The following is a 14686-nucleotide window of genomic DNA, read 5'->3' on the forward strand; positions in this document are numbered from 1 at the left end:
GAAAATCTTTAATGTCCTCCACAATGTCTTCACTTTTCAGAGGCCTGGGCCAAATCAGATCCCTTTCAAGAGAGCATCTTGGGATTCCCTGGTGGTTCAGTGGAAGATAATCACCCTGCCAATGCAGGAGACACAGGTTCAATACCTGGTCCTGCCTTACAGTAACTAAGCCCATGTATCAAAACTATTGAGCCTATGCTCTAGAGCCAGAGAACCACAACTACTGAAGGCTGCAAGCCCTAAAGCCGATGCCCTGCGACAAGAGAAGCCACTGCAATGAGAAGCCACCACACCACAATGAAGAGCAGCTGCTACTCTCTGCAACTAGAGGAAAACCCACACAGCAACAAAGACCCAGCACAGTCAAAATTAAATTTAAAAAAAGTTTTGAAAGAAAAATGAGTCTTAAAAAAAAAAAAAAGAGCACATTTAGGTTTGGACTAATCCCCAAAATTGTGAGGAATGATAAATTTCCAAAGGAATGCATGCCCAAGGGTAAACAGAACATCATCTCCAATCCCAAGCTCAGGGGCATTTAAGTATTTATTCAGTCAACAATTTTCCATTGAACATCTGCTGTGTCTGGAGAAGGAAATGGCAACCTACTCCAGTACTCTTGCCTGGAAAATCCCATGGACAGAGGAGCCTGGTAGGCTGCAGTCCGTGGGGTCGCAAAGAGCTGGACATGACTGAGCGACTTCACTTCACTTCTTCTACTGTGTGCCAGGCATTACACGATGGATGAAGGACAGTGGAAAGTAAAGAACCACTCTTACCTTCGAGGAATGAGAGGGAAAGCAAGCATCAATCAAATGATTTCACCACTAAATGTAAAATTATAACCGTTGAGTCTTGTTTCAAGGGAGGTTTAATCAAGTCAAGGAGGATGGGCCATGCTTCCCAGGAGAGATCTGAAGATGCTAATTTGGTGAAGGGGCTGGCAGGGTGAGGTAGAGCATGGAGCAAGGCAGAAAAGCATTTCAGGCAAAGGAAACAACACATGCTAAGACCAGATGGTGACAGCGAGTGAGCCTGGCCATGGTCCACTGAAGAGCTGGAGGAGGGGGCATGGGGCAGAGCAATTAAGTGGTGTTATGGACTGAACTGTGCCCCCGAAATTCATGGGGTGAAGCCCTAACCCCACAATGTGACAATGTCTGGAGACAGAGCCTTTAGGGAAGTAATTAAGGTTAAACGAGATCAGACGTGCTGGGCTCTAATCCAGTTAGACTAGCTTCCCTATCAGAAAAGGAAACCACACCAGAGCAAGGGCCCATGAGGACTCCGTGAGAAGGCTGCTATTTTCAAACCGAAGAAGTAGGCTCACCAGAAACCATACCTGCCATCTCCTGGCTCTCCAATTTCTAGCTTCCAGAACTATGCGAAAATAAATATCTGCTGTTTAAGCCACGCCACCTGTGGTATTTGGTCATGACACTCCAGCTGACTAACACAACCAGAGAAACACACCCTATGAAGCTGAAGGGGCAGCTGACCATGAGGTCCTTGTGTTAAGGATTTTGATCTGTGACCTCGGAGCCATGGGAAGCCACTAAGGAAGTTGAACTTATGCGGCTAGGAATGGGGGCATCAGTGGGACCCAGCGGCTGCAGCAGGGTCTCCCTAGCCAAGGGTAGACGCAGACGCTCCTCCAGTGGTGACACACCCAGTCAAGGCCCCTCAAAGTGGAAAACAGACTTCAGGAGCTCAAGCTCTTTCAAGGTCCCTGCAAAGGAAGGGCCCTTGCATAGGCAGCAGCAAGAAGGGCCCAGGTGAGGCTGAGCACATCGATTTACAAGAACTCCCAGTGGCAGGTGACCAGCCTTATCTCCAGTGTTCAGTATGCACCCAAGGAGTAGAAGCAGAGAATCAGCTGGGTCATCCCAGGGTTGCAGATCAGCAGGGGAGGTGGATAGAAGGAAAAGGTGGAGAGAGATAACAGTGTCATCCAAGTGATGGGTCAGAGGAACTTGCCTAGGGAGGCGAGACAGGGCTCCTTGACACCCAATTCAATATACTTGCTCTGTGCTGTCTGTACACGCAAAAAGCCTTTGATTCTGAGTGGTTTTAGCATTAATAAGCTCAATGCACTGCTCAGTGAAGGCCTCCACTGTCTTATTACACTTTGCCCCCAAGAAGTATGCAACTAAGACAGATGAACAGACTTGCTAATCATTGAGGCAGCCTGATTGTAAAACTGAAACAGCATCAGTATGTCTGTCTGCCAGGGTGATCGCAGAACACTTGGAATTTATGACAGACATCACAAATAGAAAAAGAAACATGAAACACCATTTATTACAGCCACACCCACCCCAGTAAAGAGAGGAGGTAGGAATCTGAATTCTTGAGGCAAAACTCTTTTTTTCTTGAAATATCCAAACATTTGAGTCAAAATAATCTCTCACATTAAAAATGTCACTAATTTAATTTTGGTGATATTTCCCTGAGAGACTGAGTTGGCATAGCCCTTTATACATCAGAGAAAAAGTCTGCTAAGAAAATTAATAACACGAACATGATTGTAAGACCAGAATTTAAACTAGTCAAGAAACAACTATTTAAAAATTCTTTGGACACTTCAGAGTATTTTAAGGCATTCATTTCCATGTAATCAGTTGATACACACAAGGCTATAGAGATTGATTTTTCAATTAATTACATTTCTGCATATGGTCTGCACATAGGGTGCAGAATTTCATGAAGTCAATAAAAGGAAAGCTGCAGAAACACAGGAATCAAATGACAAGCCACTGACAAATGAAGGTCTAGCCGAATTAGACCAGTTGATCCTAAAAGGAGGGAAAATTGACAAAGATGATGCTAGGACAGGAGCTTCAATGAGGGTGAATTAAACAGCAAAGAATTAAGAGAAGCTCTTGGGAGAAAGCTTTCTTTATAAGCTTCCTGTTTTAGAAAATCAAACACAATGGCTATCAGACCTCTTCTGTCAGAAAAATTACATCCTCCAAAAAGCATTTGTTTCATTCTGGAAAAAAAAGTTATTATAAGAATTCACATATGATTAGAAGCTACATATGATAAAATATGACTAATTTCATAATTTTCACTGTTTTTCACAATGACATCCCAATAAAACCTCTTTTCATGGGAAATTTTGGACTCCATTTTATTTATTTTTTCAACTGGACGATAATCACTTTGCAATGTTCTGTTGGTTTGTGCTGTACAATGCAAATAAGTCATAATTATATATATAATTATTTTTTTAATTTAAAAAGAAATATATATATATATCTCCCACACACCACCCCGAGCCTCCTTCCCTCTGGACTCCAGCTATTGTCAACATCTCAGCTTCCTCCATCTCTCCTATGAACACATGACTTTGACCTCATATCTTGGGTCTTAAGACTCAGAGGATATGATTCTGATCTCCTCCCTGCTTCTCTCTGACCCACCCCACAAATACTCAAACACGCATCAATTTATTTTTCAGAATAGTTCAGTACAACGGCAACTCTGTTTTTTTTCTATCCAATACACATGATGGACAAAGTCCATATTCAACATATCCTCCACAATCAACCGAAACTGATATGCAAATTTTCATCACTCTCTGCAGCTCCTTCCCTTTCCCTCTGACTCGGGAGAGCAAACCAGAATTTAAAAAAATAAATAAATAAACTGTACTTATTATAGAGTCCTGGTGGCTAAGACTGTAAAGAATCCACCTACAATGCAGGAGACGAAGGTTCAATCCCTAGGTTGGGAAGATGCCCTGGAGAAGGGAATGGCTACCTACTCTAGTATTCTTGCCTGGAGAATTCCATGGACAAAGAGTCTGGCAGGCCACAGTCCATGGTGTCACAAAGAGTCAGACATAACTGAGCAACTAACAAACACAAGCCTCCATGATGTTTAATTTTTTAATTTCATAATTATCTGTTAAAAAATTCATAACTATCTTTGAAAAACAATCACAACCTTATAGATCCTTAAAAAGCAGCTGTAACCAAGCCCCAATCACTTTATGCTCTTGGAAGCTACCAATTACAACGCTTCTTTTAAAATAAGTGACATCTGACAGCAAGCACATGTACAATAAACACAAATATGAACGTCTGTGGACCAGACATTGCAAAGAACCCCAAGTGAGGGTTCAGAAAGACAAAATGGAAGGTCTGGGAAATCCTCTTGAAAGGAAGGCTCATTTTGCATATTCTCAACATCTAAGGTATAGAGAGACAAATATACCAGCTCCTTGCTGTCTTGGTGTGGGACAAGTTATATTAGCAGTGACCATACAGAAATATGTCTAGTACTGATTTCTTACTTAGCTGACAGGAGGCAAGAAGGGACACTCATGTGTCCAGAAATGTGCACTTTCACATTATTATTGTTCTCGCCTGCAAATTGCTTGAGAGCTAGGAGGTGTCTCAGCATCTCTTTCTTATTCGGATTTCCCAATTTGTTTTCATTATCCACCAGTCAAGAACCTCAGCTAGACTGAGGCACAATAGCAAAGGATGCAGAAAGGAAAAATTAATATTTTCTACATAGACTTTCTCATCTTGAGTAGATTTATGAATTTCCCTTTTGTTATGCAGAAGTTAGCATTTTTTAACAACGAGAGGAGAAAATCCTTAATGGTTTTTTTTATTGCCTCCAGAACTCCAAAACCATCTCGCGCTGTGTTGTCATTTACATTTCACATTAAATGCAAAAGATGTTTAAAATGAGCAAATATTTGTTTTAATTTGATACATCTGTTAACTGAAGTGCTAAAAAGACAGCTAAATCACTATATTAAATTCAGCGATTTGTAAACAATTTATATTTTCATTTGTTCTGGGTTAAAAATGCCCCCAAAACATACGTTTTATGAAACCCACAAAGTAAATTGCATTGTATCAATCTGATGGATGTAGACCATGATTCCTTCCTCTTCATTCCATTAATTTATTTCCTAACTTGAGTTAATTAGTGAGGATCCTATTTTCAAAAGCTCTTTGAAATTCATTGGGAGAAGGGGACATTTGCAAGAATTGCTCTGCAAACCTACTGCAGAGGCAATGGGCTAAATACAAATGGTAAATTCCCCCAAGACATTACCACACATTGAGCACCTGATTGCCATTCAACAATCTATGCAGGGAACACAGTGGGTGATTAATACAGAGCTGTTACAAGAACGGGGAGACAAGGAGAAGAAAAGAATGAGGGCAGCTGAGAGAACAGACTCATCCTCAGCAGTTAGTAACTGGATGAGATGATCTCCAAGTTCCTATTTGTCTCTGGAGGCCTGGCATGCTGCAGTTCATGGGGTCGCAAAGAGTTGGACGCGACTGAACTAAACTGAAAAGTCTGGGACATTCTGATTTCATGTCTGAAAGGAGACAGAACTTGGAGACAGAACTTGGAGACTGACTTTGACTTGGAACAATACCCACTAGGAGAAGAACAGACATCTACTGAGAGAAATTTTTTTAAATATTAATAAAAAGAGATTGGTATGATAGAGAACAAAGAGAAATCAATTATTTTTGTTCTTGGTCAAATGGAGTCTTACTTCCCAAATTAGAGTGGGAGGTAATGTCCTGTACTCAAAAAAGGAAAAAAGGAAATTTCTTCACACTAAAGTATGAATTACTGCTAGCAGTTTAAGACATGCCTAAAGGTATATGGGGGAAGAAAGAACTAGTCTTTCAGTAGATGTTCAGACAAATCCAATGTTTTGTTTCTTCCTGGAAAATTTTGGGCAGAAGCCAGTGGGTAAGAGATTGAGTTGGGTTGGGTGCCCTAAGTCCCTGGACAATGTCACCTGATACAGATAACTTACTCCAGTTTCCAGAAAGGTTGCAACATCTTATCAAAGTCCTGCTTTATTTTATTTTCCCTTCCCCTTGAGCCTATGAAAAAGCCACAGGCAACCACTTATTTCCCTGCCCTTGTAATAACAGAGAAACAAATCTTGACCCTTTATTGGATCTGCTTCTTTTACTTTAACATATATATTCTATCATTTTTGCTACAAGAATGTTGCCTATAGCATGAAATATACAGGATGGACCACTCTCAAGGCTCTAATGTTTAAAGACAAAACGTTTTCCCATTCATATAAAGAGTTGAAGAACAGAATAACATTCGTCTTATTGCAGGTTTATAGGAAAATCATAATCTTACCAAACTTACCTGTACATACAGATGCAAAAACAAAGGATTATTAAACAGAGAAGCTTGCAACAACCAACCATATCCCTTCCCTTTTAACAAAGAAGCTTGAATTCTAACTCAGATAAGATGTTTCTATGGGACACTAGTCCACCATCTGCTCAGTCTGCTGGCTTTCCAAACAGAGTTGCTATTCCTTGTCCCAACAACTTGTCTCTCAATTTATTGGCCTGTCATGTGGTAAGTGATAGGCAACTCCGAAACACCCCAGAGAAACAAGGTTAAAATCTGGGAGCTGCACTTAAGTGCATTTGAACTAGGTTCTCTCTCAGCCTGAAATTCCTCTTCTATGAAATGGAAATATGTCAAAAGCACAGCCCCTGATGCAGAATCAGGCATCCTCAACCAGCAAACTCCCTTCTCTCATTTTGCACAGATACACTAAGGTCAGGCCCACTGTACAGACACACTGGAAGCCAGGGGTAGGGCTGGGCCAAAACCTGGTTCTTGCCATCCCTCTTCAAGTGCCTTCCGTTTTTCTCTCTTGTCTAACTTTCACCCTGGAACCTGTTTCTCAGGTCTTCCACACCAAAACAAACAGCACCATGATTTATTCCTCCTCGGATGCCTCACTGGAGAGGGGTCTGGGGAGAAAGGGAAACGTATTCCATCAACTCCCCCTTGACTCACACTCACAAAGATATCTTTTTCTCTTTTCTGCTAAAAAATATTTTGAAAGACCCTTTGCTGCGTACACTTTGTGCGTTTCTGGGAAAGCCTAGCCTCTCAAAGGGTGGCCACCAGGACTCTCTTCTAAGGTCTTGGGGGGCTACTGATCATGGGCCCCTTCCCTTCCTGGCACACAGAAGGATCTGACTCAAAATAGTTGCATCGCAACAAAAGTTTGGGAAACAAACCAAGTTCTCTGCATGGAAATTGGGTATCAATCATGTTGCAGGAAAGCCAGATTTCCTGATTCAGACAAACAAGCCAGCCTACTCCTGCTACGTTTCTATGCTCTGATAACAAACAGACCTACCACGACGAACACTCAAGCACTACCCAGAGAAGTGGGTGTCTGAGAGCTCCACTTTCTTAAGACTTGGATAGGAAACCACTTTGGGGGAACAAAGTTGCAGGCTGGAGAGTGTATTCCTGACAGCCTTGTTTCTGCTAAGGAGGACAAAAATGGGAACACAGTCTAATTGCCTGAGAAAGGTTGCCCGGGGTTAAGATGGGCTAGATAAGGACGCTCCCTTCCAGCCCTGCAGAACTTGGTCCGTCTCAGAGGACTTTCACCTGTCCTGAGTTACCTAGTTCGACCCTCACATTTCTCAGTATTATCATCGCCATTTTACCTAAGCTGTCAGCCAGCTGTGACTTGGCCAGCAGTCACAGAGCTGCCACTGGTGAACGTACCTAGACTTTCTGACCTCTGGTCAAGTGCTCTTCTGATCATAACCCCAGTTTCCAAAACAGAGAGAAGAAACATCCAGAGGCTTATATCCCTGCCTCTTCAACCTCAATGAACTTAGGTTCACACTTGTAAGGCAAGGCTTGGATTAAGAGGACCTTGGGGGCAGTGGTGGGGTGGGGGTGAGGTCTGCTCCCAGGAGGCCCTGCACCCCGTACTCACTCAGGAAGATGATGGTCTGCCTCCGGGCGCTCCTGCTGTCCTGGCTCTCCAACTTCCTCAGCTGCAGCTGCTGCCCCCGGGCAGCCAGGGTGCCCTGCTTACTCCTCCTAAGCACCTGCATCATGCTCCAGCACATGAAGGCCACGGAGACCAGGACCACAAGGTAGACCACAAAGGCACCGAAGATGCTGGACTGGAACACGGTCCAGCGGCTGGACAGGTTGGTACAGATAGACATGTTGGAGCTCTCCGGTTGCTCCTGGTGGCGTGTGCGGGAGCGGTTGCAAGTGAGTCCCCAGTGACTGGGCACGTTCATCAAGGGGTACTCAACTCCCATGGCAAAAAGCAAAGGCAGCGCCACTAGGGAGGAGGTGACCCAGACAAAGCCAATCAGCAGTCTCACCTGGCAGGGCCCCGACATGGCCTTATACCTGAAGGGGTGGCAGATGGCGATGTAGCGCTCGAAGCTGAGGGTCAGCACGTGCAGCAGCGTGGCATAGCTGCAAGCCTCGAAGAGGAACGTGTGCACCTTGCAGGACACGGTGTAGCTGGGTGTGGTCAGCGGGTTCCAGATGATGCTGTAGAACTCCATGGGCATGCCGATGAGGAAGACCAGGATGTCGGAGCAAGCCAGGCTGACCATGTGATCTGTCACCTCCTTCTGCAGGTAGCCTTTCTTCTGGAGCACCTGGGTGACCCGAATGGTGACACTGTTCCCCAGGATGCCAACCGCGAAGATAACCAGGTACACCAGGATGAGGGTGATTTTTATCCAGGGGGCCACCTCGAATTCGGGAACGTGGCTGTGATCAATGACCTGGGAGCAGTCCCTGCTGGGGTGGCTTGGGGAAGCCATGAGGAAGACAGCCAGCCAGGCAACCGGGTCCAAAGACCTTCTCAGCTTCCCTTCCTCCTCCCTGCAGAGCCCAGAGTTCTCGGCTGCAACTCACCGGAGTGGGCGCAGGGCTTTCTCGAGCTCACCTGGAAAAGGTGATTTGGGATTTCAGGTGCTTTAATGGAAACTTCCTGGGGCAGCCCAACCTAGCCGAACCCGGAGGCGCTTAGGGGTGGGGTTTGAGGGGGTGGTGACTGGGAGAGGCGCGGTGAGCTCAGAGGAAGGAGGTTCCAAACTCGCTGCAGCCAGTCAGCCCACAGACCGCAGCTCGCAGGCCGTTCCCCTGCAGGTCCTTGGCGCTTTGTTCGGCTTCTCTCCGGCTCCCCTCCAAGGCACCTGGCCTTTACTGGTCCAACCCACCCTCCGGGAGCACGGTTTCCCGTGCAGAGAGGCTGGAGGCCGGGTGGTAAGCGATTAGTCATTAACTACCGCCGCCTGCGCTCCCGGCCCCGCAGATCCAGCCCAGCGGGGGTTTGACTCAGCACCCAGGCACTGTCCCGAATCCGGATCTTGGCTCGGGAGCATGGGGCGACGGGTGGCCCCACCTTCCCCGCCGCCCACGCGGCCACCACAGAGTTAGCGTTGCCTTCCGGGCGCACGCACATCCCAGCCGCGGAAGGCGCAGCCCGGGGGGAAGCTGGAGTGCGCTGCTGGACTTGGAGTCCCCGGCTAAGGCCCGGAAAGACCAGCTGTCCCCTCCTGCCTTGGGATCCCCTTCAAAGGTTGGGCCACCACCACCAGTTTGGGGGGCTGGACTCAGGCGCCCTCCAGGTGGCGGGGGCCCCCGGAGCAGCCAGCAAGCGCACCCTCTTTGGTGCCCAGCCGTCGAGCCCTGGGGTGTGCTGACAGTGAACGGTCAGGCTATGCCTGGCTGGAGCTGCTGCCCCAGGAAGTCTAATAAGGTCGCCATAGAAGCCCTGCCTTTTCCGCAAAGCCTCTCGGCGGCGTCTGCACAGGGCCTGCTTCGCGAGACCGGAGGAAGGAGCGCCAGGCTCCTTCCTTTCAGTTTCACTCTGCTGCCCAGACCCCTCCCCAGGCAGCGGCGGCGGGGATCTCTAACGGGACGTGTCGATGCATAAGGATGGCGCTATCCACCCGGGCGCTTCTGGTAGGAGGCGCGTCCTCAGTCTTCCTCCGAGGGAGCTGCGACCGGGACATCTAGGGCAGCAGGAGGGGTAAATATGACAATAAGAATCATGACGTTTTCCTTCTTCTCGGAGAGGAAGACCTCTAATGGGCCCATCTCCCTCTTCTAATTCTAAAATCCGAAGGAACGCTGCCGCGCGCGGGGGTGGGGTGAGGAGGTAGGGGTGTCTGGTGTTGGGGGCAGGCTGTCCTATGCACTGTAGAATATTTAGCATCCCCAGGTCTCCTGCACCCCCACACCCAACCATCACCCAACAAGGACAGCCAGGATGTCTCCAGATGTTGCCAGTTGTCCTCTGAGGAAGCAGAACTGGCCCAGGTGGAGAGCCACTGCCTTGAAGGAAGAAAACAGATCCTCTTTATCTGTTCATCCTGAGGGCCTAGCATAGGCCTGTCCAAAAGGGAATTCTTAAATTACCACAGATTTTATTTTCTTGGGCTCCAAAATCAGTCTGGACTGTGAGTGCTGCCATGAAAGTTATGACAAACCTTGGCAGCGTATTAAAAAGCAAAGACATCACTTTGCTGACAAAGCTACTTTTTTTCCCAGTATTCGTTTATGGAGGTGAGAGTTGGACCATAAAGAAGGCTGAGCACAGAAGAAATGATTCTTCCAAACTGTGGTGCTGGAGAAGACTCTTGAGAGTCCCTTGGACAACAAGGAAATCAAACCAGTCAATCCTAAAGGAAATCAACCCTGAATACTCGTTGGAAGGACTGATGCTGAAGCTGAAGCTCCAATACTTTTGGCCACCTGATGCAAAGAGCTGACTCAGTGGAAAAGACCCTGATGCTAGGAAAGATTGAGGGCAAGAGAGGAGGGCAACAGAGGATAAAATGGTTGGATGGCATCACCAATTCAATGGACATGGGTTTGAGCAAACTCCAGGAGATGGTGAAGGACACGGAAGCCTAGTGTGATGCAGTCTATGGGGTTGCAAAGAGTTGGACACGACTTAGTGACTGAGCAACAAAATTATCATAACCACTACCCTATGATGTGACCATTTTAAAGATGAAGAAACAGGTGTCCAGAGGAATAGATGCTTCCCCCCAAGGCCATAAGAGAGTAAGTAAGGGAGTTGAAAATGAACCCAGATCTATCAAACCCTGAGCCAGACCTATACTCCTAACGGGGAGGGAATTCTGGGAGTACAGAGGTGCTCAGAAACTGAGTTGGGAACAATACATATAGAGAAACAGGGACTTTATTTTCTGAACTGAAACCTGGGCAGGTGGGCTGAAAACCTCAAGGAGTATCTGATTTTGACATTGTCTCAGAGAAAAGAAAAAAAGTTGTATGGACATTGGATCTTTACAGTTAGCACCTTATGTGGCTAGAGTTTTGTTTTGTTTCCCTTCTCTGTTATATTACAAGCTCTGAGACCATGAACTATACCTTTTCCCTCTCTGACACCTCTCCACAAAGCCCTAAATAGTATGTTTTGCTGACCCCCTTTTCCCTCTATGATTTATGCTATTTGACCTACTTGCTGGCCCAGAAACTCTTATCTCATTTCCTCATTGGTGAGCTGTGCTTGGTGAACATGACCTTCATGGCCTTACAGCTGTTCCACAAAGCTCACACACTGAGCTAGAATGGACTCTTGGAGCTTCGGTAACTACAGATTAGAATCCTGAATGGACTCCTCTGCAAAAGGCCCTGGTTTTTTGGTGTCCCAGAGTGACTGAGAGGAAGGTCTGGAAGAACGTCACCCTCCAACCACTGGTACCACCAGCAGAGCGTACAAACATACTCACTGCTTTCTTCTCAAGAGAAAACAAGTCAGGAACCTCACAGTTCCTCAGTCCTGCTACTGATCCTGCCTTTGAAAAGTTCCTCTTGGTCGTTCTTTGAGCTCCTGTTATGTGTCTGGCACTTTCCATGATTCGTTTCTTTCAATCCTCACAAGGCTACTAGGTAGACGTTATTACCCTATTTTACAGATGAAGAAATTGAAGATCGGGAAAATTAAGTGACCAACCATTAAAGACTGGAGGCAGGCTTCCAACCCAGGTCTGCCTGGCACCACAGCCCTCCCTACTCTGGAAGGCTCTCTGTGCAGGACAAAACCGTGTCAGGCTGAATAGTGGCATTTTGGGGAGAGGAGCTTTTTCTAAGTCACCAGACACTTCTCCTCTCCCCAGCTCCAGCATGCCAGTCATCCTGCAATGTATTTGATAATTCCAATTTGTTCTGCTCAGACAAGATTTCCATTATTGTTCAATTTCTTTCATCAATTTTTTCTTTCACAAAGTGTGAACAAGGATTACAAATGCATGGCCAAATGGTGAGAATCAAGCTAATTAAAATTCGTTCCTTACAGTAGAGATGGAAAATTGCATTTTGAACAAAGGTCCAGGAGAATTGAATTTCCATTTCACCTTTGCTTTTCCTAAGACCAATTAAAAACTGTATAATGTGCTCTCATTTGTTGATAAAAGACTGGTATAACACCTGGCCTGGTTCTGTGTAATCTAGATTTCTTATTAGCATATTGTATAGAGGGGAAATAGAAGAAAAATAATGAAGAGAGAGAGGAAAGAATACGTTAGGTACCCTTTGATATCAGCTCTACTCCAGGGTCATTCTGGGTCTACACTAACTTGTATTCACATTTTACACTTTCCAAGTGACCTTTTGGGTCACTTAGTTGAATGGCTTTCACACTTTAAGCTCTAATTTTTATAATAAAATCTTACACTGGCAACCAAAGTTTAAAAAAATACACATATATACATATATATTTATTTTTGTAAATTTAAATTTATTTTGTATACTCAAATTAACATTTACTCATGTAAAATCAATCAATAACTTATACCCCAAAAAATGAATAACACTTTGTTTACAAAGGTTCATGGTAAAATCACAGTGACTATACACTAAGCTATAAAGAGAACTTCAATAATTTCCAAAACTTATAAACGGTGTAGATGGCTTTATTAAGAATGCAGTACAACTAAAAAGACATAACAGAACCAGAAAGTTCCACCATCTCAAAAGAAAGCCAAAACCAAAATTGTAAAGTATCGAGAGAACAATGACCACAAAGAGACTTGCCTATCAGAACCTGGAGAAAATAGCTATAGGAGCTCTCAGTAAACAGGAAAGCATAAAAAGAAAAGAGGTTATCAAAAGAATAAAATTAAAGAAAATAAGGAGTTAATAAAAACCAAAGGAAATGTGGAAGAACCAAATAGTAAATAATCCCCCCACAAATTTTTAAGTAGGACTAATCATCAAGAATGGCTAGCATCAGTCTGGCAGCCTGCATCTCCCACTCCCATAGCACAGGTGTGACCCTCAGAGAGGAGAAATGAGGTGAACCCTAGGATCACTCAAACTTGTTGCCCGAGGAACTTTGCAAACCATGGGGCAAGAAGGGATTCCACGCAGAGCACAGTGGAGCCAGAGGCTGCTAGACTTCACAGAGCACACCACTGAAAGGACTGAGGGACATACAAAGAGTTACAGACATTGGTGCAGAGACATGCATCCCAATGTTCATGCTGCTGCTGCTGCTGCTGCTAAGTCGCTTCAGTTGTGTCTGACTCTGTGCGACCCCATAGACGGCAGCCCACCAAGCTCTGCAGTCCCTGGGATTCTCCAGGCAAGAACACTGGAGTGGCTTGCCATTTCCTTCTCCAATGCATGAAAGTGAAAAGTGAAAGTGAAGTCACTCAGTTGAGTCCGACTCTTAGTGACCCCATGGACTGTAGCCCACCAGGCTCCTCCACATGGCATTTTCCAGGCAAGAGTACTGGAGTGGGGTGCCATTGCCCAATGTTCATAGCAGCATTATTTACAATTGCCAAGTTATAGAAGCAACCTGAGTATCCATCAACAGGTGAACAGAGAAGGAAGATGTGAGATACACACACACACACACACACACACACACACACACACATATGCACACATACAGAGACAATGCATTCCTACTCAGCCATTAAAAAGACTACAATTTTGCCATTTGGAACAATATGGGTGGACTTGGCATCAGGCTAAGTGAAATAGGTCAGACTGAGAAAAACAAAAGCTGCATGATATCACATATATGTGGATTCTACAAAATACAGCAAACTGTTGAATATAACAAAAAAGAGACAGACTCACAGATATAGAAAACAAACGAGTGGTTGCCAGTGGGGAGAGGGAAGAGGGGACAGGCAATACAGGGGTAGGGGATTAAAAGGTACAAACTATTAGGTAGAAAATAAGCTACAAGGATATACTGTGCTACATGGAGGATATAACTAATATTTTATAATAACTATAAATGGAATATGATCTTGAAAAATTGTGAAACACTATATTGTACACATGTATTTTATATAATACTATACACATCAACAATACTTCAATTTTAAAAATAATAAAAGTACGTAATTTCACCTCTTTTTTTACTTTTTAATGCGGCTATTAGAATATTTTAAATTTGATGTGGCTTACATTTATTTGTGTTTCACATGATACCTATGGGTTAGTATGCAAATATGGGCACAATAAAGGGCAGAAATGGTATGGACCCAACAGAAGCAAAAGATATTAAGAAGAGGTGGCAAGAATACACAGAAGAACAGTACAAAAAAGATCTTCATGACCCAGATAACTACGATGGTTTGATTACTCACCTAGAGCCAGACATCCTGGAATGTGAAGTCAAGTGGGCTCTACAAAGCATCACTACGAACAAAGCTAGTGGAGGTAATTGAATTCCAGTGGAGTTATTTCAAATCCTAAAACATGATGCTGTTAAAGTGCTGCACTCAATATGCCAGCAAATTTGGAACACTCAGCAGTGGCCACAGAACTGGAAAATGTCAGTTTTCATTCCAATCCCAAAGAAAGTCAAAGACAAAGAATGTTC

General features: G+C 44.8%; 1 protein-coding gene and 1 long non-coding RNA gene across 2 annotated transcripts in view; one reads left to right on the forward strand and one right to left on the reverse strand.

The window, feature by feature from the left end:
- GPR39 (G protein-coupled receptor 39) overlaps window positions 1-8834 on the reverse strand; it is a 270316-nt gene extending 261482 nt beyond the window's left edge. The window contains exon 1 of the mRNA XM_042244939.1: window positions 7772-8834. Within this exon, the coding sequence (XP_042100873.1) occupies window positions 7772-8627 (856 nt within the window). The 5' untranslated portion in view covers window positions 8628-8834. The remainder of the gene's footprint in view (window positions 1-7771) is intronic.
- Window positions 8835-9117: 283 nt separating this feature from the next.
- LOC132659222 (uncharacterized) lies at window positions 9118-14210 on the forward strand. The gene is made up of 2 exons (XR_009599364.1): window positions 9118-9841; window positions 10363-14210. It is a non-coding gene; the product is annotated as an uncharacterized LOC132659222 (long non-coding RNA).
- Window positions 14211-14686: the final 476 nt, after the last annotated feature.

The sequence above is a fragment of the Ovis aries genome, chromosome 2 (genome assembly GCF_016772045.2).
Source record: "Ovis aries strain OAR_USU_Benz2616 breed Rambouillet chromosome 2, ARS-UI_Ramb_v3.0, whole genome shotgun sequence".
Taxonomy (NCBI): domain Eukaryota; kingdom Metazoa; phylum Chordata; class Mammalia; order Artiodactyla; family Bovidae; genus Ovis; species Ovis aries.